Source organism: Agelaius tricolor, unplaced genomic scaffold, assembly GCF_023055355.1.
Source record: "Agelaius tricolor isolate 1412-34295 unplaced genomic scaffold, bAgeTri1.0.p SCAF_24, whole genome shotgun sequence".
In the NCBI taxonomy this organism is placed as follows: Eukaryota; Metazoa; Chordata; class Aves; order Passeriformes; family Icteridae; genus Agelaius; species Agelaius tricolor.
This window is the reverse complement of record NW_027269284.1, coordinates 9,494,357-9,518,577: the sequence shown is the minus strand read 5'-3', so window position 1 is coordinate 9,518,577 and position 24,221 is coordinate 9,494,357. Positions and strand designations below refer to the sequence as shown.

At 39.0% G+C, this 24,221-nt stretch overlaps 1 protein-coding gene across 2 annotated transcripts in view; it reads left to right on the top strand.

Moving 5' to 3' along the window:
* TBC1D14 (TBC1 domain family member 14) overlaps positions 1-22,389 on the top strand; it is a 65,020-nt gene extending 42,631 nt beyond the window's left edge. For both annotated transcript variants that reach the window (XM_071447493.1, XM_071447494.1), the window contains 9 exons: positions 10-127; positions 1,639-1,745; positions 2,635-2,715; positions 4,118-4,212; positions 5,229-5,300; positions 6,575-6,703; positions 9,622-9,731; positions 17,574-17,832; positions 19,059-22,389. In XM_071447493.1, the coding sequence (XP_071303594.1) occupies positions 10-127; positions 1,639-1,745; positions 2,635-2,715; positions 4,118-4,212; positions 5,229-5,300; positions 6,575-6,703; positions 9,622-9,731; positions 17,574-17,832; positions 19,059-19,124 (1,037 nt within the window). In that variant the 3' untranslated portion in view covers positions 19,125-22,389. The remainder of the gene's footprint in view (positions 1-9; positions 128-1,638; positions 1,746-2,634; positions 2,716-4,117; positions 4,213-5,228; positions 5,301-6,574; positions 6,704-9,621; positions 9,732-17,573; positions 17,833-19,058) is intronic.
* Positions 22,390-24,221: the final 1,832 nt, after the last annotated feature.

Sequence of the window (24,221 nt, the reverse complement as noted above, 5' to 3'; positions counted from 1 at the left end):
TTTTTGCAGAGCTTAAAGAAGCCCAGAAGAGAAAGAAACAACTGGAAGAACGCTGTAAACTGGAAGACAGCATTGGCAATGCTGTTTTAACTTGGAACAATGAAATCTTACCCAACTGGGAAACTATGTAAGACAGTATGTTATATTGAGTTTTAATTAAAATTGTAGTGTATATCCTGAAGAGAAGTTGCAAAGTTAAGAAACATAAATTTTAAATGGTCTTGGAAGCTTTTGTTAGAAAATCATTCTTGAACAGCTACAAAAAAAATAAGCAACATCTTTATTTCTACAGAGTGGTTGGAAGTGATGCAGTGCTGAGTCTTATTACTTGTCTTTAATGAAAGCTCAAGATACTCAGAAACTGTGAAGCACTGAGGAGTGATCTGTGGTAGAGAATGTAAAAGCATAAGGCATAGTACTTGAACATTCATTTATCAGAAATGAGCTTTCCTTGACTGAGCTGTTAGTGTAATATCAGTGTAGATTGAGGTATGTGAATGGTTTATGAAGCCTCTTTAATTCTAGAATGGTATATATGCTGGGATAATCAAATGATGGAAAAGAGAAATAGGGAAAAAGTTATTTATATTAAATGCTAGAAGATTTCCTTCAAAGACATGGCACAGCCAGTTGATAAAATACCTTGGTGATCCTTGCCAGTCATCTTAAAAAAACCAGCCCCCAGTGCTCCAAATACAACCACCACAACATAAGCCATAAACCAACAGCACTCAGAACTCCAATTTGCTTAACAATTGAATTCAGTTATCCTGAGAATATGTATTAAAAAGACAGAATTTGTTGGAAAATGTGTTTCTGGAGAACTGAGGTGTAATAAACTGAGTCTAAAGAAATTGTTGATTTACATGTTTGTCTTTAGTATTTGAAGACGCATCTGTTATGATTGCTGTAAAAATTGGGCCACCTTTTCCTTTATTGGTTTATAAATTCAGAAGTTCCCCAATGTATTTGCTGTTTTACATTTTAATTTTCAGAATCTGCTGAAGGATAAATGGATTGTTGTGGTTTTACCACTTTTCATTCGTGCTTAGGTGCTATTTTGTTTCTCCTCCTCCTGGGCTCCCAGATTGCTGAATGTCAGCTGCATCCATTTCAAAGCCTGTTTAAGACATTTAAAATGTCTTTCAAGCTCCCACCTAAAAGTTAATCCTTGTCACATCTTTGTGGATTTTTCCAGAGGCACAGAACTGCAAAGATAGGTGGGAAGCTGCATGTCTTTGCACAGCAGGGTGATGGCAGAGGGCAGACTTTCGTATCTTGTTCCTGTATTTAGTCTTGTATGGAGCTGTCCAGTCTTTAGCATAGGCAGTGGCATAGGTGTGGAATTCCTTTCCATTTGTTTACTTTTCCCCTATGATTTTTGCTAATCAAGTGTGGCTGCAGATTATGTGTATTGTGTTTGCTGTGCTTCTGTCAATATAAAGCCATTACGTTGGAAAGAAAAAAGATTTCCTTTGCAGTTCAAAGCAAAATAGTACTAAAGAATGTGCAAATTGTATTTTACTTCTTGGGCCATTGATGTTCATTTTGGTTTGAATCCCATCAGCAGTGATAGGATATTTGCAATTCAGCTGGCAAGGAAATGTTTCTTAGAATGACCTGTTTTACTTTGAGCAGGTGTTGTTCGCGTAAAGTGCGAGAGCTGTGGTGGCAGGGCATTCCTCCGAGCGTGAGAGGCAAAGTCTGGAGCCTGGCCATTGGAAACGAGTTAAACATCACCCACGGTGAGGCTGCTGCTATCTCACAGAGTGAAATTGCAAGGGGACATTCTTGTACCTGTTGTGGTGTGGGTGTGAGGAAATGTTATCTAGTTATGCTTTTTTTGTGCTGCTTTGATGTGTTTTGTTCAAAAATACAGTGTCTTTTAGTCTTGTAGCTGTTCTAGGACTGCTGCTGTGAATTGTTTCTGAGTATTGCTGTCACTGTGTCTTGCTTTGATGTTGGATGGAGATGGTCAGAACTAATGACTCAATTTTTTTTTCTTTTTGAAACATAAAATTGTTAATTTTGAAATGCCTATGAGTATGTGTATAGTGTATTTCCTTTGATTTGAAGTAAGACAACAGGTTTGTAAGAGATTAACAGACCCCTGGCAAGATTTGTACTTTGATTTTTGAGAGTAGAAATAATCTATTACTTCTGAGTACAGAAAAATTCAGCTCTGAAAGACTAACTTATGTTATTAATTCCAACATGGAAATGGGATAGACTGCCTATACTCCTGCTGTATTGTGCTGCTTTTCTGTGCATTGTTTAGTTACTTTGGGTATAGTTCTTACATAATTTGCTAGACTTTCCTAATTATCCATTCAGACTGTCATTTTGAACATCAGTGTTCTGCAAGAAAAAGCAAATATTTGAATGTAAAATGTAGTTTAGATTGCCTTTCCTTTTCACTTAATATGAAGTTACAGGTGAGGGGAACACATCTTTCAACACTGTAACCCAGCTGGAAGTTCTGCTGCTGTTAATGCCTAGGGCAGCATTGTCCATGTGGTGGGTGGTTAGTGGACATGAGCATGTGCTACAGTGTATATAATATAGTGAATATATATGTATATATGTATGTATATATAAAATAGTGAACTTGGTTTTGTGTTTTTCTTTCTCCAGAACTGTATGATATTTGCCTGGCTCGTGCCAAAGAGAAGTGGCGATCACTTAGTACAGGAGGGCCTGAAGTAGAATGTGAAGGTATGCTTTTTGTAAATGATTTCTGCTGTGTTATAGAATAAGACATTTTGTAAACTAGTTCCTTAAAATGAAATCACATATTTTAAACAAACACACAAAAAAAATTAAAAAAAAATCAGCTTTAAAGTTGTGTTCTGGTAAAAAGAAAATGTCTTTTTGTGAAAGCCAGGAATAGCTGTATTTTTCTCAATGAAATTCTGGTGTTGTACAAAAGCGTTGTACACACTTGTTTGAGTTTTTTTATAAGTAATCTCTGGGTACAGTTCTTACTTTGATGCAAATTTGTAGGAAAACTACAAATAGTAGTTTGGGGATTATCACTGGAATTGGGACACCAAAATACTTTTCTGCATCTATAGTTTTGGGATTGCAATTCAGGTTAGAGCAGAAAATTGCATTCTAGTCCCTTATTGCAACTTTGAGCTCAAGTCATTGGTGTGCTTCAGAGAGCAGCAGGGTTTTTTTTGCAGATGAAGTAGTTTGAGGTTTACTAATTGGAAGAGTTGACTGTTTTTGAGAGATTAGGCAGCTACATGCAAATGATTGAAATTGCCTTCAGTAAGTAATTATACCGAAGGGAGAAAAAAAAAAGACAACATTACATACTGGCATTTATAAGCAGAAAAATATTTTTGATTGGAAATTCCCACTTTGTTCCCTTGAGATTGTTTATATCTTAAATAAGATAACACCTAGTATGTTTCCAGCTTCCTCTTGCACTTTATTTTCTGGAGTGTAGATACTCATTTGATTGATGCTCATTGCCTATTGACAGCTTGCTCAGTAAACAGCAGTAGGTAATTCCCAACTATACAGAACAGACAGAATACCAGTAAGACATCTTGATACCAGAATGAAGGCTAATGCTATAGAAATGTACTTGATGCAGGATCTGTTTCAGTTATGGAGAGGGTATTATAGTATCAGTTACAAGATCTACAAAGGCTAAATAAACATGAAGCTGAAAGGAGAGTAATAGAGATAGGTGGCATCTATCACAGGCTGCTGCTTTAGCACTTCCCTCTTCCACCACAGCTTTTTCAGAGAAGCAGCTACCTCAGGATCCACTGGGAAGCCTTGTTGGTGATGAGGGGTCACAATTAACAGGCTTGTATCTGTCAAATGATTTGTCAGCAGATACACAAAAAGTGCCTGACCTGCCTTGCCCTGTATCTTTCCCTACTTCACTTCAAAACATATTGAGGGTCACTGGGCACTGGAGGGTTGCTCGAGGTCAGGATGTACTTTCTGCTTAGCCTGTCTGCTGAATGTGGGAATTTGTTCTGTCTGTAGCCTTATTCCCTAGCATTCACATCAAAAGGTGCAAAAGGTAAACCTTGCTGGAAAATAAAAACAAGAGCAAATGTTTGTAATAAATGTATTAAAACTTTGGCTTTTGCAGATGCTGGTTTTTCTGCAGCTGACAGAGAAGCAAGCTTGGAGTTAATAAAATTGGATATCTCAAGAACATTTCCTAGTCTCTGTATATTCCAACAAGTAAGCAATGTTAACTTTTGTCTTGATATGTCAAAGAAATTAGGTTTACATAATCTGGCCTGTCCCTTGGTTGGAACAGGCTGTAGAGTTCTGAATGAGCACACATCTTGAGAGGATAAAGTTCCTAGAGATTTTGGAAAACTAGAAATAATCTAGAGGAGAGTAACATCAAGGTGCATACAAAACCCCAAACTGTTTGGTAATCACTGTGATTTATCTAACATAGTTCATGCTGGTTTCTGTCTGATGAAGTGATGCAGGTGAGTGTTCCAAAGTCAGTGAATCAACATTGCTGGTTATAAATATACAGTGAGAGAGAACATCTCAAACAAATGGGACTGGTTGGCCTTTTTTGTTTTGAGGCAAAACTGGTTTAGCTTGTATGGTTTTAGTGTGCTTTAGTGACTCAGGTTAATCAGTTTTTGTACTTCTATGCACAGATTTCAGCAGCCCTCTAAAAGATTTAGATTGTGATAAATCAACATTTTTACGCAAAATCTTCTCTCTTTGGACATTCTCAGTCATTTACAGTACTCAGTGCAAGATATGGCAGCTGTTAATAGTCAGCAATGTGAAATTCTTTTTAGCTGTACATGTCCTTCTCAATATGCTCTTTCTGTGTTATGGCATATTGCTGTTTTGACTGTTTTCTTCATGATTGACTTTTGCCTCCAGTCTCAGAGACAATTAAGTGGTTCTGCATCCTTAGCACCATTGCCAGAGTGCTGCTGAGCTGTAAGGAATCTCTTAGGCTTGCCTTCCTATTGTATAAGTATTTAATATGTAATCAATGTATTGGATGAACTGTTTGTATTTATAATAAATGGGGTTTGGAGAGTTGTTTCATTCTGTTAAAGCTAAAATTATTTGGAATAGTTCAGCTGTTCTAAGCTACATTGGGAAAGAGTATTACTGCTACTTTGTCAGCAGTAATAGAGACCATCTGTAGCACTGAAGGTTTTTTAACATGCTTGTTGTATAATCAGGTGTATTGTGCTGGTTTTGTTTAATTATAGGGTGGTCCTTACCATGACACTTTGCACAGTATTTTAGGAGCCTATACTTGTTACAGACCTGATGTAGGCTATGTAAGTAAAGAATTTATTTTTTTCAGGGTGGGGAGGGAGATGTTATTAGGGGGAGGAAGGATTTTATTAATTAGTCATTTTTAGACCTGTATTAATTGATTTGGGGGGGGTGGTTGTGTGCTTTTTTCTATTACTGTACATGCTTGAGAAGTGTGTATAACATTTATTTTGCTGGATTTAAACTTTTTACAGGTTAAGTAATTGGAAAATCCATATTTGTACTGAAAAGTACATAATTTGAAAATTGGAATCCAAGACAAGGTGTAGTTATGTCCTTATTATCAGTACCAATCTTACTGAGACTGCTGTTGAATTGAAATGATTGTTATTTCTGTCCCTTAGCACTGTGAGTTTCTGGACCAATCTCTAAAGCAATGCCCATTGAAGCTACATGAGCTCAATCATAGTGTTTGAAGTAGTGATTATGAGAGGGCTGAGTGATTTCATGTAGTCTCTGTGTGCAGAGCAGAGTTATACAGAGAGGCTTATTCTTTATTGAGGAGCAGTTTTAGACAAGGCAAGTGTAGAGAGGGGACATTCCTACTTTGTGGGTAGCACATAATGCTTGGCAGGAGCTGCTGAGCATGACTGCTGGGAATGAGACAAAGGGCAGATCAGCTGCTGTGCCTCATGTGGCACAGCAACAACCTGTTGTGTTGGGAAGGAGCTTGTTCCTCAGGTTTGCAGGAATGACAGTCACACCTTGCTCCATGTGACTCACTGTGGCAGCACTGCACCCTCGGGTGAGAGAGGTTTGCCTGGATTCCACAACAGACTTTGTAGAGAAAGGGAACAATATCAATAAAGCAAATGTATAATCTTAGAATGGTTTTGTTTATCAAATGACTCAGTGCAGTTGTTTTTAACTGCTGGTAATTTATTGGAAAACAAAAGTACAGGCTTTGTCTCTAGGGTTCAAGTTCAGCTTTCCTTAAATAAGGATCTAGATGACCCATCCCTGGGAGAAAAGGGATTACTTTGAAACACCTAATTGTTAAAAAAATCTTTATTCTGTATATTTGAAAGTGTTGTCAACCTAGCCTATCCTAGGAGTTCAACTTGGAGCCTTTGAAAGAAGACAACATGGGAATTGTTAACTTCCATGCACTGAACATGTGATATCAAGGGGCATGTGGGTTAAAAAGTCCTACTTTTCTGAACATTTCTCAAGATGCAGCAGCTCAATGAGTGCATCAAATACTAGTGAGCACAAGGACAAAATGAGGCAATATAATAGAATTACTGCTAAAGAGTAACTCTTCTCCTTTCTTCAGGTGCAGGGCATGTCATTCATAGCAGCTGTATTGATCTTGAACTTGGATACTGCAGATGCCTTCATTGCTTTTTCTAACCTTTTAAATAAGCCCTGTCAGATGGCATTTTTCCGTGTGGACCATGGCCTTGTAAGTATGCAAAAAACCATGTAATCAACGTGCTGTGGATAATGTGTAGGAAAAGTTAAAAAAAATTATGATTTCAGTGGCTTGGAAAAGAAATCAGAATTTGTTTTAAATCACCACACTTTATAACAAAAAACCCCCAAAACACGTATGCATAATCCCTCAAAAAAGTCAAACCAAAGATCACCCTATCAATCTTTTTGAAAAAGACATGTGAATGAAATTGTTGAGTAGCTATTTTATGATGCTCAGAGAATAGTTATGAGAATATTACTGTAGGTGGTTCTCAACAATGCTGCAGTTGAAAGCTGAAAGCACCTTAATGAAAGTGTCTTGAAAGCACTTTTTATCAGAGGCTAATAGGTTGCTAAAAACAGACTATTGCAGGGAGAACCAGGTTTTCCATATCTTCCTGTAGCAGCTGTGTGTGAGTCCCACAGGCTGCTTTTCAGAGAAAGAAACCTCTCACCCCCCAAGTTTTCACTGGGAGCTGATTCCCTTACTTTTTCTAGAGTCTCTAAAATTCCATGTCAGCAGGTGCACTAGCAAAATAAGACACAGCTCCTCAGATGTGGTTTTAATTTACTTTAAAGGTATTTTTGTGTAAAATATATGGCATTCTGTATTTCTTTCTCATCTCTTAGCACTATTAAAATAGGATCTGCCTCTTAAGAGTTCAAATGCAAGAGAATGAGTGATGACAACAGTCACTGTTGTGGTTTAAAAAGTAGACACTAGAAATCTTATCAGTATTCCTGATGGAAAAGTATTCCCTGTTCAGTCCCTGAATTTCATCAGTTGTAAATACCATGGGAAAATGTGCCCCAGGGCAGCCAGCATTGCTAGGAGCAGTATCAGCTATCTCCATTACAGTCCTTGGAAAAGGAGGACATGCTCATGCATTCAGTGTGTAAATATGGTTTTTGTGAAGATGGTTTTGGAATTGAATTGGATAGAATTAGATAAATATTTTTTTAGCTGAGCTAGAGGGGCTTGCAGCTCTTTCAGATAGTGCTGTTCAGTTCTAATAGCCTGGCCAAATAGGGACTATGGGATAACTGTGTGCTTACAGAGGGCAGAGATGGTGGTACATGAAATATTAATGTCATGAAAGCAAACCCATGATTTAACAACACAAAGAAAATGTCATCTAATATTTCAAAGGGACTAGTGACACTTGAGTTAGACAGTTTTTGCTTTCTCTGGTGAACATACTAATCTGCAGTCTACCCTCATCTTTTTGTGTCAGCTTAATAAGCAAATGCTGATTTTTTTTTTGTATAGTAAATTAATAAAAAATAATACCAGCATAAGCTAGTTGTGTGAATAATAGTAATTTATACAGGTTTATCTTGACTACCTTTGTTGGTTAATTTTATTAAATATATATTTTTATTACCACTAAGGAAAAGTCTTGTTAAATGTTGATTTGATCAAAATACTACTTGTACTGCTGCCCACATTACCATCAATAGAAATGACTGTAGCAGTTATGTGTAAGGTCCTGCCTCTGCAGTACTTTTGAAAGTAGGAACTTCAGTACAAGTGTCTTATAGTGGTGCCAGCAGATTATTTTGAAAGTAGCACTGTTTGATGCATTACCTGATTCCTTTATACTCACAGGTCTCATAGGTGCTTGGATTTCATGCATTTAAAAATCCACACTGGGGAGCTGATTCAGGGGTACAGTTCTCTAAAGTGAGTTCCTGGATTTCTGGTGTCATGTTTGACCTGAAGCTGTTTTTGAGTAACTGACAGTTCAGAGATTCCAGTGGCTTCAGTTATTTCTCTAGCATGCACCCATCTCTGTTTTACTGAAAGCCTCATACTGACTACCAGGCTCAGGTGTTTATTTGTCACTGTTAATGAAAGTAGTCCATCATCTGTCATTCAGAGGAAATGGGAAATATTTCTGTAAGGACATTAAAAAACCTGGGAGATAAGCTCTTCATTCTTTAAAAGGATTTCACACAGAAGTTTCCAAAAGGATCCCTTTTCCCTTTACTGTCACGATGTTTTGGGGAAAAGTGTGCTGTTGCAAGTCATACTTTGAAGAAATGACAGCCTTTCTTTATTGCTTTTATTGGGATTTGTGTTACTGAATCATTCAAGGACTGTGCTTAGCTTTCCTCCCTATAGTATTAGGGACAGTGATTAAATAATCTTTTGGTTTTGACTCTTGCTTGAATTAGAAAATATTTTTAACATGTTCTCTGTTAATAAATTTGACTAAATACTTGAATTCTAAGATAGCATAAAAGTCTTTTTGTTAAAAGCAATGAAGTTGAGGGGTTATGATGTCAGAGAGTTACAAACTGTTTCTCTTGCATAGATGTTTTTTCCCAGTCTTTGAATTTTTTGTGTGAAACTCATATCTTCCTTTTTGCAAAAGAAATGCCTATTATCTAAATGTAGAATGTATGGTGTTATGTTGGTATTAGACTATTAGAATAGCTTTGGTATTAGATTATGATTTATGACTGGAATATACTGGACTCTTCACTGTTGCTGTGGAGTATTAACATTATTTTAGTTTTGTATTTCATTATGTTCCATTGGGTCTTGGATTTTATTCAGTACAATATTAAATTACTGCCACAAGCATAAAACACCATTCTGTTATAATTATTTTGAGAAATCAGCCAAAAACTTCCCTCCTGCTGGTATTTTTCTTTCCAAAGGAAGCTGGCCAAGACCCAAAGAAAATGTTACATTGTTTAGTATGAGGATCATATATAGAGTGGATCTTAAACTCTTAGTGCTTGCAGATGCTGCCTTTTATGTAAATTCTTAGCTGTTTATAGAATCATGTAATTCATTGATCCTATTTTTGAAGGGTGTTAATCCTACAACAGAAAATACATTTAAGCTTATTAATAACACAGCTAACTGCTTGTTTTCTCCCTGTTATATTTTCCCAGATGTTGACTTACTTTGCTGCATTTGAGGTATTCTTTGAAGAAAATCTGCCAAAGTTATTTGCCCACTTCAAAAAAAATAACTTAACTCCAGACATCTATCTAATTGATTGGTAAGACTTGAAAGAGTAATTACTAATTTGTGTGGTATGCAGCTCCATGTCAGTGTTCATGACAGAAATGGGAACATTCTTACCTGGTTTAATTTTGTTCTAAGATAGAGGCTTTATTTTTTGTTCAGTACTTGAGTTGTCAATCCAAATCATTCCCACTTACTTCTGTGATGTTTAACATTTGCCTAACCTTTATTACTGTACTTGTGTTAAGTTGGAAGCTTGTTTTGAAATAATGCTGGCCTTCTGAGAAAATTTGTCTGTTGCATGTGCAGGTGTCTACTAGGGTTGTCTATTCAGAAAATATTTCCAGTCTTGCATTTGAAATGTATACTTTGTCCTGCACAGACTGGGAAAAGTGTAATTAAAACATGTGTCCATACAACATAAAACTCAAAGCTACAGAAAAGCTATTCCACTCAGCAGATGGGCAATTAGAGTCTTTTTATTAGATGAAACTGTCTTTCCTTTCAGTTCTAGTATAATCAGAAGATTTTCCTTAGAGAGGAAAAAAGACAAAGATCTTATTTGCACTTTTGCCAAATTTCAGTGAGGTATTATGCACTCCACATTGAGCGCTTGCATTTGTGCCTGTGAGACCTTGGTTTGGGGCAGTTAAAAAGTCTCTTTTCAGATAGACTTGATTGTCAGTTTTGGGATGACATGAAAGATTTTTTTGTGAAAAATTGGTTTGCCCTTACATTGTTGACAATTTCTTCTGTTCTCAGGTATCTGACAAATACCTTAAGTAAGAGAATAAATTCCCAGTGGTAACATTGGGATTTTTTCCCTGAGATTAATAAACTGTTCTTCTGGAACAGCTTATTTTTCTGGAAAATATTTGTAGTGTTAATGTGATTTTACCTGAAGGTCTTTGGCAGTACCCTGTTCTTTAAGACCAGTCTTTTTTTTTCCTGCAGATGCAGGAAAGCCCTTCTTGTTGTCCTTAATGTCCTTTGGTTGATTCAGCTCCATCCAAATGGACTTTTTGTGCTGCCTTTGCTTGATTTGCATGGTTTGTATGTGCCTGTTGCACAGAGGGTGGTGTAACTTATACAAACCATGGGCTTTGTGACTTGGCTGTTACACTGGGATTAAATTTTAATGCATCATGTGCAGGGGAATTGTTGGGAATTGTAATGAACAGGCTCATTTCTCCCAACATTTAATGGAAGAAATACCATGGGAAAGAATTTGTGACTGAAGGCTGACAGTATTAAACTGAAGTAGATCTGTGCACAGAGAATAGAAAAAGTACTAGGATAAGACAGAAGGGAAGAAAGAGAGCAGAGGCTGGTGTGTTCAGTGATAGAGGAAAGATGTTGAAATTGTATGCCTGGGTGTTGTGAAACCCTGTGTGGAGAAAGCAATTGAATAAAAGGGACATCAGAATAAGATGACATGTAAACATACATGTGGGAGAGTAACTGGAAGGACAACACTGAAATCACCAGGATATTGTATTTTTAATGGACAATAATGTCAATAGCAGTCCAGAAATTATGTCAGCCTGTTACATGATGATGTCCCCTTGCCAGCAGGGACACAGACTAGGCAGAGTTTTTAATGCTGTCTTCACTTTGGTATTTAATGATGATGATGATGTGCTTTGGGAGTCTCAGAGCCCTGAGCTGGAAGACCATGGCTGTGAGGATGATAAACTTCCATTTGACCCTGAACTTGTGGGATTTGCTGTTCCAGCCTGATGGGATTCATGCAAGAGCTGGCAGATATCATCATGAGATCTCTCTCAATGATTTTTGAACAGTCTTGGCAATCTGGAGAGGTTCTGTTTTTCTGGAAGCTGGTTAGCATTGTCCTGATTTTCAGGAAACAAAAGGCCTGTCAGAGTCACTACAGTGACTGGTAAAATTATGGAGCCATAAGGTTATTCTGGAACATATTGAAAGACACCTGGAGGATAGCACAGCCAGCTGTGCTTTCACGAGGTGAAAGCCCTGCTTCACAAATTTATTTTCCTTTTATGACAAGGTTACCCACCTGGTTGGGTAGATGTGATATTTTTAGACTTCACTAAAGATTTTGATAGCATCTCACAGTAACCTCTCCAGATTCTGCAGCTAGAATGGAGCAATCCTGGATGTACAGACAGACTGGGGGATGAGATGCTGGAAAGCAGCACCATAGAAAAGGACCTGGGGGTCCTGGTCAGTGGCAAGTTGAGTGTGAATCAGCCAGGAGGGCCAGCCCTGTCTGAAGCACATCAGGCCCAGCATTGCCAGCCAGGCAAGGGAGGGGATTGTCCTGCTCTGCACTGGGGTAGCCTCACCTCGAGTGTTGGGGGCAGTTTTGGGCACCACAATATAAAAACCATAGTTAACTATTAAAGACTGTGTAAAGGAGAGCGATAAGGATGGTGAATGGCTTTAGAGGAAGCTGTGTGAGGAGTAGCTGAGGTTACTTGGTCTGGTCAGCCTAGAGGAGACTGAGGGGAGACCCCACTGCAGTTACAGCTTCCCTGTGAGAAGAGGAGGGGCAGGCACTGATCTCTTCTCTGTGGCAACAGTGCATGAAGCTGTGAAATTCAAACTAAATATTAGGAAAAGATTCTTCTTCCCAGAGGGTGGCTGGACACTGGCACAGGCTCCCCAGGAAAGTGGTCAGAGCACCAAGCCTGGCAGAGTTCAAGAAGCTTTCAGGCAATGCTCTCAGGCACATGGTGTGATACTCCAGGTGGCTCCTGTGCAGGACCAGGAACTGGGCTCAGTAATCTTTGTGGGTCCTTTCCAACTCAGGGTATTCTGTGATACTGTGGATTACTAATTGGATATGATGCTGTCATAAATAAGGTGATTGCTCTGTAGGAGGAACTAAAATTGGGCATGGTACAGGCATGTTAATATCATGCTATTGTTTAACTTCACACTGTAAAGAAGAAATCCTAAGAAACAGTACCAGCAATTAGAGATTTAGGAAAAAATACTGTTTTGACAGAAGATTGAAGGTTTACATTCCCTTCAATAATTTTGCTTTGATAGAATACTCTTTATTTATATTTATATTTCTTGAGTAAACATTTACGTGATTAGTTGTTTTCTCTTAGTACATATATAGGGGAAAAACCCAATACAAAACCAAAACAAACCAAAAGGAAAAATGACTGACTTGTGAGTGAAGAACTGAAGTGATGACATCTGTGTTGAAGTGCTCTTGAAGTCTTGAGGCATATCAGATCCTCCTTTTGTTACCTCTCTGGGTGTCAAGAGCACTTGAAAGAGAAGTCAGTGAGGAGTGACTGTGGATGATGCTTCTCAAGGTCTTTGCATCAGTGAACTGATGATTAACATTTCTTGCTGACTACCTGCATCCATATTCAAGCTGTTTATTTTAATTCCAAGGACAATTTACTGTGTTCCTTCCCATCCCTAGAGAGTTACAGCACTGATCATGCACAGGAATGTAGGCTCTTTGAGATAGACCTGCCCAATACTGTATTAAACTTTTTCACACTTGTCTTGAACTACACAGCTCATACCACTCTGTCCTTAATTTTATTAGACTGTAAAGGTTGTATGTGTGTAAAACTTACATATTTTACTTAAATATAGGTGTGATGATATTTATACGTGTGTGTGTGTGTGTGTGCATACATATACATACATTCTACTTCAAAATACTTTGATCCTGTAGGAAGCAGATTTAGATTTTTTTTTCTTTAAATTCCCACTAAGAGTGTGGCTGCAGTGTATTTAAAGTCAGGGAAGAATATGGTACAACATTGCTTTGAGTAGGCAGACCTTTTGCATGTAGGTAAAAATCTCTGTGAAACAGCCTTGCTCTAACATTACTTTTATTTAAATGAACATTTGTTCTGAGTTCCAAAGGGGATCCCTGCTGCTATTCCAGTGGCTGGTGTGGTTACTGTGCAGGCATGTGTGCAGTAAATCTCTGCTGCTGCCAGCTCTGGGAGGCTCCAGTAGCCAGTGCTGCACAGACCAGTTGCTGGGAAACCTTCCTGCTCCTTCCACAATTAAAATGGAGACAACTAGTCTGCTTTGTGCTTCTTCCTGTCACCTGTGCTGCAGGGAACAGCAGTAAAATTGGTGTGCTTAAATAATTTTTGAAGGGATATGTTGCAAGAAAAAGAAATGCTGTAGGTGGACCCAGCTGTGCAGGTTTTCTTGGAGCTGGTAGAGGACTTAGGGAGGAAAGCCTCCCTGCCAGTTTAGTTCCACTGCTGCCTTCTATGACGGGAAAACTCCAAGAGCTGAGTAGTTTAATGAAAGGCACTGTGACATGATTATTGGGGTACACCTGCCACAGGTAAGGCATCTCATTTAAAAAGGACCCATGTGCTCTAAGCCTAAACTCCAACTGATAAATCTTGTAGAAAGAATTCAAAAACTATACAGGGTTTTACTTTTTTTTGGTGAGTATAAAGAGGATCAAGTGTGAAAAAGCCATAAAGAACAATGTGGAGTCAGGTTCACAAAGAACAGAGGGGAAATAGTGTGTCTGAATAGCCCAGTTTTGGCCTCTCACTCTGTCAGCTGATGTTCTGCAGGCTCTTGTGAGCAGAGTGGAATGTGGATTTGCCAAGGACACATGCTGTCTATTTATGGCCTGCTGCTGCTATGCAAACACCTCTTTATCCCTACTCAGGAAAAGGGTTTTGGCAATAATTATAGCCAAGGGCTGTGTTTGTACTGATGGATTGATCAGTGGTTCTTTAGTACTACATGGAGTGTGATTGTGCTCCCTGAACACGAAGTTTCTATTGACACCATGTGCTTGTTAGGATAGAGGTCCAAGCCACTTTGTGTGGCCATTTTTAGCAGGCACTTCCTTCCATACACTTATACAGTAAAGTATGTATAAGTTTGTTTTCTGTTACTTTGAGAAAAGCATAGTCTGTGCCCCCCAGAAAATGTTCTCTTGCAGTCAGCATTAAATTTCTTTTCCAAATAAGAAATTAAATAAACACTTGTACTTTTTTTTTTAGACTGTAATGATTTTTAAATTTACAGATATGGGAAAGGAATGTGTAATGCAAGAATACATAAGATCTGATTTGCATCAATGATGTGTGTGAGTTCTCAATCCAAAATCTGTCCTGTCTGCATTGCTCTTGCTGATATCTTATAAAGACTTTTTAATTAGAAAGAAAAGAGAAAAAGGAAGGGGAGGAAGAAAAAGCTAAGGGAAGAAGGATGGAGCTTATTATTATCATGGTAGCAGTGCTTTGCTTTCTTGATGACTTTATGGTCATATGCTTTTGCTGTGAGCAGCAAACCAGCCAGGCCTTCATCTACCTCAAAGTACACTTTCATCAGAAACAGGGCCAGGGAGGAGCCTCTGGTGCTGCTTCTCTTCCTCTTCCAACCAGAGAAAGGCCAGGAGCCTGTATTGCTGACACTGGACATCTCTGTGTGAGTTTAGCTGTGTTGCCTGCGACACAGCGCGTTGCAGGAGAGCTGCAGACAGAAGGCACCCTGCAGTACAGGGACAGCAGGTCATGTGCAAGGAGTGCCAGTGCTGCTGGAAGATGCTGCTGGAACTGCCTCAGTCTGGCAGCTGCTTTATTACCCCAGTAAATTCCAGCAGAGTTTCAACCAGTAGCTCAGATGTCTAATAAAAATGTCTTTCAGTAGGAAATGTTTGAAAGGATGAAATGCTGTATCTATTCTAGGAATCTAAGCAGTGATTCCTACTGGCCTTTCACTGCTTATTCTAGGGGGCCTAGTCTCTGCTGTTAGGTCTTGATGCATCAATTCCATGCAGATATTAATGAAAGTTAATTGTCAGGTTCCTGCAAATGGCACTTCCTTCCAAATTATGAAGAGCTCAGTAGCAAATACCTGACTTGATGTGACAGCCTTTTTGATGCGAGTAAATCCTTTCATACAAAAGAAGTGTTCTCATAAATAGTTCTGTCTTTTGACAGTTAATTTTCTGCACAGTTGGAGATTTAATACAAATGGGTTATTCAGGTTAGGTCTGAATCATGACAGAATAATTGCTTTTGTGAATAACAACGGGTCTATAAAGTTGGCAATGTTACTTCTCTTTAACCAAGACTTATTTCTGGCTGCAGTAGTGTTTCCCTGCTACTTGGTGACCAGGAAAGGACTCAGCTGAATTGCTTCCTATTACACTGTTCCTTTTAAATTGAAAACCTGTTGCTATTTCCTCTGTGTGTGTGTACAGACAAAAGTCTTAATTCTGCCATGTAGGTATTCTGTGACAGTACAGTTTTATATGGTCTGTGACTGCTCAAAAAGATTGAAAGAGTGTACAAAGTAAATGAAGTCTGCAGTGCAGGATCAGCCAGTAACCCAGAGAAAGAGCTTGTATCATGCTCTTCTTACACCTTCATGTATGTATGGTGAAGAAGTGTCTGGGTTTTGCATCCCTTATTTTAGAATACCAACTTAGCTTTTTGGAGAACGGGATTTAAAATGTTTCCACTTGTTATAAGAAGATTGCAATGAGATGTAAAAATAGCAAAAACAGCAAAATCCTAAGGATCTTAAACCTGCAATTCACCTGTCACCTGAATTTGTGCAAATGTTAGTTTCATCAGGATGTTAATCAAATGAATATATTCTTTTTTTTTTTCTAAAGTGTGGTGATTCACACAGAAGCCATATACTTAACAACACATCATTCAAATAAATTTTTATATAGTAAAAAGCAGATAATGCAGAAAACCTTTGATTATTAGACTTTGCTGTGAAAATACATTACTTCATATTCCATACCTATATATATGTGTGTGTATATATGTTCCATTTTATCTTTTTAATGTGAATCCAAATTTCCCAAATAAAAAATTGGAGGGGATAGAGGTAGTTTTAAACACGTGTACACTACTGTTCAATTCAGCATACTTGAAAAGGAGTTATTTGTTAAAAGCTGTGGAAAGGTTTGATTGCAATTTGAGCCTTTGCTGACCTCTGCTGGGGAGAGAGTTCTTTGCAGTTTTACAGAGATGTTTGTGCAGTGCATCTGTGGAAAAGTTATTTCTGAATTCTGAAGGATAAAACCACCATAACTCTTTCCCCTTATATAATGTAAAATGATTCCAGGAAATTATTCTCATCACGTGCTGTTAGATCATTGTTGGCAGCTCCTGCTCTGCTGTGCAGTGAGATATTGGATAAAAGAGAGAGGAGGGAGCAACTTCTTGTTTCTGGCTGCAAGGCTGTCAGCATTTTGGTGAGGGAAGAAAAGTGCTCATGCTCATTAATGAGAATGGAGTTTTAGCAACTGGGATGAAGCTGTCGCTTCTGGTATTACCCTTGGAATCACATCTGTACAGGCACACTGAGCCACCACCTTATCACCACTATCTGCACCTCTCTGGACATCCTGCCTGGCCTGTTTCTCTCAAGGGAGTTCAGGCTGATCCTTCCTCCAAAATTCACACTAATATTACTTTGCCTGTCAATCAAGCCTGAAACACAAGAAACATCTCCTTTATCTGAACCACAAAATGCCCATTGAAGCTTCTCTTAAAGTTCAGCTTTTTGAGTTTTTGCAACTAAAACTGCATCAATTCTCAGCTCTGAAGTGATGATTAAATAGGCCTTTGATTACAGCTGTGGTCATCACATGCCCATTGTAAAATCATGTATATTGTTTCTTCTGGTATGATCCAAGAAAATCAAACTTAGAGACCACACTTTAATAGTTGTACAATTTTATATTGTTTCATGGATTGGTGTGCTGCAACTAACAGAAGTACTTCTGAAATATAAAAAGGAATATTCAATTACAAATATTTGAGAAGCCTCAAACTGACTGATGATTGGTGTGTGTGTTTCTGTGAGTATCCAAGCCTTCTTGTCCAAGAAGTGAAAATTTTGTTCTGTCTTTCAGGATATTCACATTGTACAGCAAATCTTTGCCACTAGACTTGGCTTGTCGTGTCTGGGATGTGTTCTGCCGTGATGGAGAAGAGTTCTTGTTCCGTACAGCGTTGGGAATACTCAAACTTTTTGAAGATATTTTGACCAAAATGGACTTCATTCATATAGCTCAGTTTTTAACAAAGCTACCAGAGGACTTGCCTTCAGAAGAATTCTTCGCATCTATTGCTGCCATTCAGATGCAAAGTAGAAACAAAAAATGGGCTCAGGTAAAGAGGATGTTAGTCTTTGTTAACTGATGAATTTACTTTACTCATGAAAATGGGGTTTGGCAACATCTGGAAGAATGTTTCAGCAGAGCTAGTGCTCGATTTTATGGGTAGGTAGGACTGTGTAGCTCACTCCATGCTCTTAGCATACATTGAGATGAGTGGATTCCCTCAGTTTAATCTCCTCTGGAAAGGGAGAGCTCAGCCAACATTCAAAATTGAAATATTGAGTGAAATTTATGAAGTAAAAAGTCAGACAACTTGGAAATTTTTTTAATTACAAAGGCTGCTAGCAACATTGCAACTTGATACTTAAAAGCAGATATCCACTCTTTGGGAGAAGTTGTCACATGCTATCATACAATCATTTTAATCTTCTTGAAGAGCTCTACTCTGCCTAATTTGGGCTCTGCAGAAGTGATTGCATTTCTGACTTCTTTATTGGGATTTAGCATGTGATTTCAGAAATTGTTTCATTGCTGTAATTTTAACTAAATTTCAGTTTAAAGAAAAAAAGATGTGTCATCTGAATTTGGAAATCATTAACTGCCTGTAGCAGCCATTTATGTTGGAGAGTGGAAACACACCCTTTTTTTTTTTCTATGTTCAAAGCAGCAATACAGCCCACTTTGTAAGTCATTCCATAACAGAGCTCTGCCCATTTTATCCAACTGCTTTTTTGCAGAGAAAATGAAAGGTGGTGTTAAATGTAGGGGTTGGGGCAATTCAGCTGCAACTGGGTGTTTCTGGTTCTCTCCTGGGGAATCTCCCAGCCTGTAGATGCTGGGGATTGCCACTTTTCTCTTCAAGATGAACATTTTAACCTTCACAGCAGGAGTGGCTCCACAGGTTGTTCAGTTGTCTCACCTTCCTTGAACATGTCATGTGTGCATGAGGATGGCATTCCAAATAAATTGCCAGCCTGCTGCTGTTTCCCTCGTGGGGAAGGAGAGATAAGGGTGCTATTCTGCCAGGAACCCTAAATGGGGCTTCAAAAGTGTGTGTTGGGGGAGATGGAGTTTAAACCTTTGTTAAATCTGTTTCTAATCCACCATGTCACAAGGACTTACGGGAGAGCTCTCTTGTCAGGGGAGAAGTTTTCTAAATTTAATTACATTAAATAGTTAAAAGTAGTGTTGCTCAGACATAATTAGAAACTCTTCAGAATGAATTATTATTTCTTTAATCTAATGCTTTTCTTCTCTCTCCTCTCCTGCAATGTCTAGATACTGGCTGCTCTGCAGAAAGATAACCGGGAGATGGAAAAAGGAAGTCCTTCACTGAAGCGTTAACGTTGGGTTCACCTCCAGTGACTCCCAGGAAAAGAGCTAAAGTGGCAAAAGTATTGATACTGTTTGACATGTATGAGCCTGCAAATCAAAGTGTTAGTTCAGAGTTACATTTAGTAGTAGAATAGCCTTAAGGAGGAGAGAAGAAAATCGAGGAGGAGGAGTGAAAAAAAACAAAAGGAGAAAGGAAATTAGGGGATAAACCCCTTATAAACTAAACCTAGGCTTAGCCTTAAACTTTTAGTGGTATGAGCATATACTGTGGAGAGCATTACACATTCTGTACTTCTGATGAGGGCAGTGAATCAAAATAACATCAAGGGTTTGGGGGTTTTCTAATTTTTTTTTTTTCTTAGATGTTTTAAAAGACTGGACATTCAGCAATGTTGGTTGCTTTGACAGCTGTTCCCGTTCCATTCTTAGGCAGGATATATTCCCAATACCTGTAACAGTAGCTGGATCTGGATTTTAGATAACTGGTGCTTGAATTCTAAATGGTGTAAGGACCATTTCTTTAGAAATGCTTCTGATTTTATAGGATGTGGGTCCCATTTACCAAAGAAATCATGTAGACATAGAACTACATTCCTTTCTTTAATAAGAAAAAGTTAAGTAGAAAATAAGCTTGGAAGAGAAGTCAAACTAGCAGTGCAAAACTAATTATTCTTCAAGATGCCTTGGAAATTTATTTTCCAATCTGGATGCATGTGGAGGAAATAACGTTCATCAGACTAGATTCTAAACTCACCAAGAGGGTTCTGGTATTAAGGTGGCATAATTTCCCAATTGTGCTTTCTTTCCTCTGTTGAAAGCCAAGGTCACATACCACTAAATGCATGTTTCCATGCATGTGTCCTTCTCCTGGGGTACTGCTGTTTCACAATGTTCTTCACAACCATCTGCTTACTGTGTGCCGTGTGTCCAGTCATGGAGATAGAACTGGACTTAGCAGATAAACTGAGAAATGGTTAAAAGCAATTTTGGTAGCTGCTTTAAACCAAGCTTTGCTCACTGGCAGAACTAAAGAGGAAAGGTTGTAGGGGAGCTATTAATATTTGCCAGTGTTGCTGCTGAAAAGCAAAGGTTTTGTGGAATCTCCTGAAGCTGCTGCCACAGTGGGAATGTTATATGGAGCAGATCCACAAGTGACAGGTGAAAGAAGTTTATTGGGAAACATGCCAGGCACCATCAGGATAAGTACAAGCTGTCATTTCTGAGCGTTCCATCTGACCTCTGATACATGAGGCAAGTTACAGCGGCCATTACGTAAACTCCTCATAGATTGTAGATCCTCTCTGCATTCAGGTGAATGTTGAAGGGCAAATCATGAGTGCCTCTGATTTACAAGAATGTTTATTGCATAGTGTGTAGTGTAAAACCTATTTTATGCTAATGGTGATCATTGAAAAGGGAAAGGTAACTGAAGCAATATTTGTGTTAACTGTGAACAGGCATTACTAAATCCTCCAGCTGTATGGTCAGCAGTTTCCCAGTGCTCTTCAGCTGCTTTATGCTGATTACTTTGGCATTGTCTGAATAAAACCAAGAAGAATAGTTGCACACTGCTCAACTCAACATACAGTGTAAAGGACTGTGGGACATAATCAAAACACTGTCCTTTGGTACAGACATTATTTCTATGAGGGATAATTTGATTGTAATATTAAGAAGAGTGAGGACAAGATTCCCTGGTAAGTGAGGACTCATAATCACTTAGAAAGATGTGTAATGCAAATGCAGCCTGCAAGTCCGATACCTCATTGACCTCTTCTCCTGTCCACTTTGTGTAGCTGGTGTAATGGATGTGGTTTTTGTTGATCATCTTAATTCCACCACAAGACGTCACCTCGGTCATCACTTACTGAAAATAGACATTAAGATGTGATAGCAAACGTGTTAATTCACTCAGAATTTGTACAGAATTTGTCCTCCAATGACTGGTACTTGTATGCTCCATTGCTTTGAAGTGCAATAGAAAGCAGGAAGGTCAGTAAGTGTTTTTTAATATCACTTTTTCTATTCCTACAACAAATCTGCCTTTCCATGAAGAATACGAGAGGCCTACCATCCAAAACATTTGCACTATGCTTTTAAACGGTTTATGGAACACAGAGATCACTTTTTCCTCAATATACATGTTTAGGTGGTACTTTAACTGGCTTTGTGATTTAAGTCTTCATTGCAACTACATTTGTATTTTCTTTTAAAGCAAGTCTACAAGTGTGGCTCATTTGTTTGGTTAAAAAAGCATTTTTTAGCTACTAGGTATCTTGGCAGCCATCACAGCCTGTTCTTTTTCTCTTCTCAATAAGATGTTGAATGTAACAGTGACAGTGGGCATAGTTGTGGGGAAAAGGCCTGCTGCAACACTTGTGCACTGTTTGTTACTTGCAAATGTAATTACTTTGTTTTGTGATTTGATCTGTTCTTAGAAGTTGTATATATTTTCTAAATGATTTCTTTGTGTATATAAGGTATGTTCTTTAATGAAGAAACAGCAATGCAATAAGGAGCTTTGCACAGTTTATTTTCAAACAAAATACATGTGAAAAAAAATCACCTGCCTAAACATGCAATTATTTCAACTTCTCAATTACTTGATTTGAAGGTCATGCTTGAATTTTGATAAAAACAGAGCTGAGTAGTAATGGCATAGAATTTGTTGCCACTGAGCTTTTCAAGTTTCTTGCAGTATACCAAATCTCTTAATCAGCTAATACAGAAATCTTCTCTAAGAAATTCAGGGAATTGCATTAAAAAATTGACAATTTTATTGTTCAGGTACTTGAAAGTATCTGTAACAATGTTGCATGAGATTTTCTTTCATGCAGAAAATGTCCCCATCAAGCAAACTTTCTTTTCTTCATGGGTGTAAAGAAAAATGAATCTGCTGCAATACATGAGAAGTACCACTGTATATGCAGCAGATCAGAGAAGCCAGAAAACTCCAGCCAGCTTTGGGATTCTTTACAATCTGCACTTTATAATAAAGCAGTTTTGCAACTTCGATCTGCAGTCAATCAGTAATATTATTTCATTTAGTAAACAATTCATTTGGGGAAAAAAGGTACCTTGTAACAGCTTATTTTTGAATGTTTTAAAACAAGAATGATATATAGAGAAGTGTTGTACATCTCCTGTACATCATGTTTAAATTGGGTTATGTAGTTACCACATTTGTTTTGTTTAGATATGTGTATCAAACTGGAACTTTTTTCAACTGTAAATATATGGTTTTGTTAAATAAAGTCATGTAAAGTTATCTTAACTGTTGTCAGTGTAATTCAGATACTAAAAATTCCAGTACTAGTCTTTTTCTTCACAGGTGGCTTTAACAATTTTTGTCTGTTCAAAAAGAGGACTTTGGGCTATTTGTTAATTGAAGGTAGAGGACTTTTTGCTGATGCTTTGAAGTTCTCATGTTGAGATACCTGTTAAATACCCTGTGACATTTAGAAAATCTGATACTTACTATGCCTGTGGTTTTATCCCTTTTCATACATCTTTCTCTGGACAAGACCTGAGGTCTGATACATGTATTATGAAAAATAGTTGTAAATAAATCTTTGTGTATTTTCAGAGTTCAGGAATGCTTAAATACCTTATCCTGGCTTGGTTTCAAAAGAAGAAATCTTAGTTTTTTGCAGGTTTCATAATCACAAAGCATTTTTGTGCTCAAGTTAAGTCAGTGTTGTTTTACTTCTGACATAGGCATAACTTCAGAACTTCCTGTTGCTGAAATGAAGAGTTTGAAGGATCAAATAAAAGAGGGGAGAGAAGGCAGTACCTGTGCAACAAGGGTATGTGCAGAACACGGGCAAAGCCTTGGCTGCCATGGATCTGGTTGTTCCAGCAAGCAGCTGTCCCACCTCCTTCCACTGAAGTATCTCCTGATGTGCAGAATTGGAATGTGACATCAGATTTCTTCTCTCTTAACACCGAATACTGAAAGAGATTTACATTGTATCTGTTACAGGAGTTGCACACATTTGTTCAAAACTAGATTTACTTTGTTTTCCCAAATAATAATTCCAAGTTTTTTCAGCCATGCTCAGCAAGGAAGGAGGAATTTGCTTTCTGGCTTTTCATCTGAACTCCCCTACAAGCAGGGGTCAGCCCAGCATAGTGACATTTCTGCATTTCCAGCTGCTGACTCAGCAGCTCTACAGTATTTCTCCTCGAAATCCTGCAGTGGTATCTCACTTCCAAGCACCCACGTTTCTGCTGCAGTTCCAGGTTGTTTCTCCACAGGCTTTCAGGTTGTTTGGCCAGCTTTCTTTTGGTCAGGATTTAGCTCTCTTCTGTCACTTTTCCACGCCCATTAGTTTAGCCTTTTCACCTTGGCTTTCAGCTTCCATTGGCTCCAGTTTTTCCATGAAGTGGCTGAGAATATGGACTGAGTTCAATAAGTTCTTTCTGAGTTTCAGGATTTCATCCCAGACGGTTGAGCTCTTCTTTCACGTGCTCTCAGTGCATGGAGCGCTGAGCAGTTCTCTCCGAGCAGTCACGGTGGTTCCACAGTTTGGATTTCACATCTCAGCCTGATGTTTTCTGTGTGGGCCGAGAGGAATAGAACTAAAAGAAGAATCTCTTTATTTCTTTAATCCTCATCTGCTCGGGAAGAGGTGCTTCCGTTTGGGATGTCACACTGACAATGGCACTGACACTGACAATGACACACTGGCAATGACAGTGACACTGACAATGACACACTGGCAATGGCAATGACAGTGACACTGACAATGACACACTGACACTGGCAATGACTGACACTGACACTGACGAGGCTCCTCCCGCCGGGCCCGGCCCGGCCCCGCTTCCCCCGTTGCCGGGCACCCGCGAGGCCCCGCCCCCTGCTCGTGCGCGGCCCCGCCCCCTGGCGGGCGGCCCCTGCGCGGCAGCTCCGCTCGGGGCGGCTCCTCCCATTGGCCGCGGGAAGGGCAGACGGGCCCGGCTCGGCCAATCGGAGCCGCCGCCTCGCGCTGACACCCCCCGCGCCCGCTAGCCCCGGCCCCATTGGCCGGCGCTGGCCGAGGCCCCGCCCCCCCAGCGCGCTGCCATTGGCGGCGCGGGCGGCGGGGGCGCGGCCGCGCGCGCGCG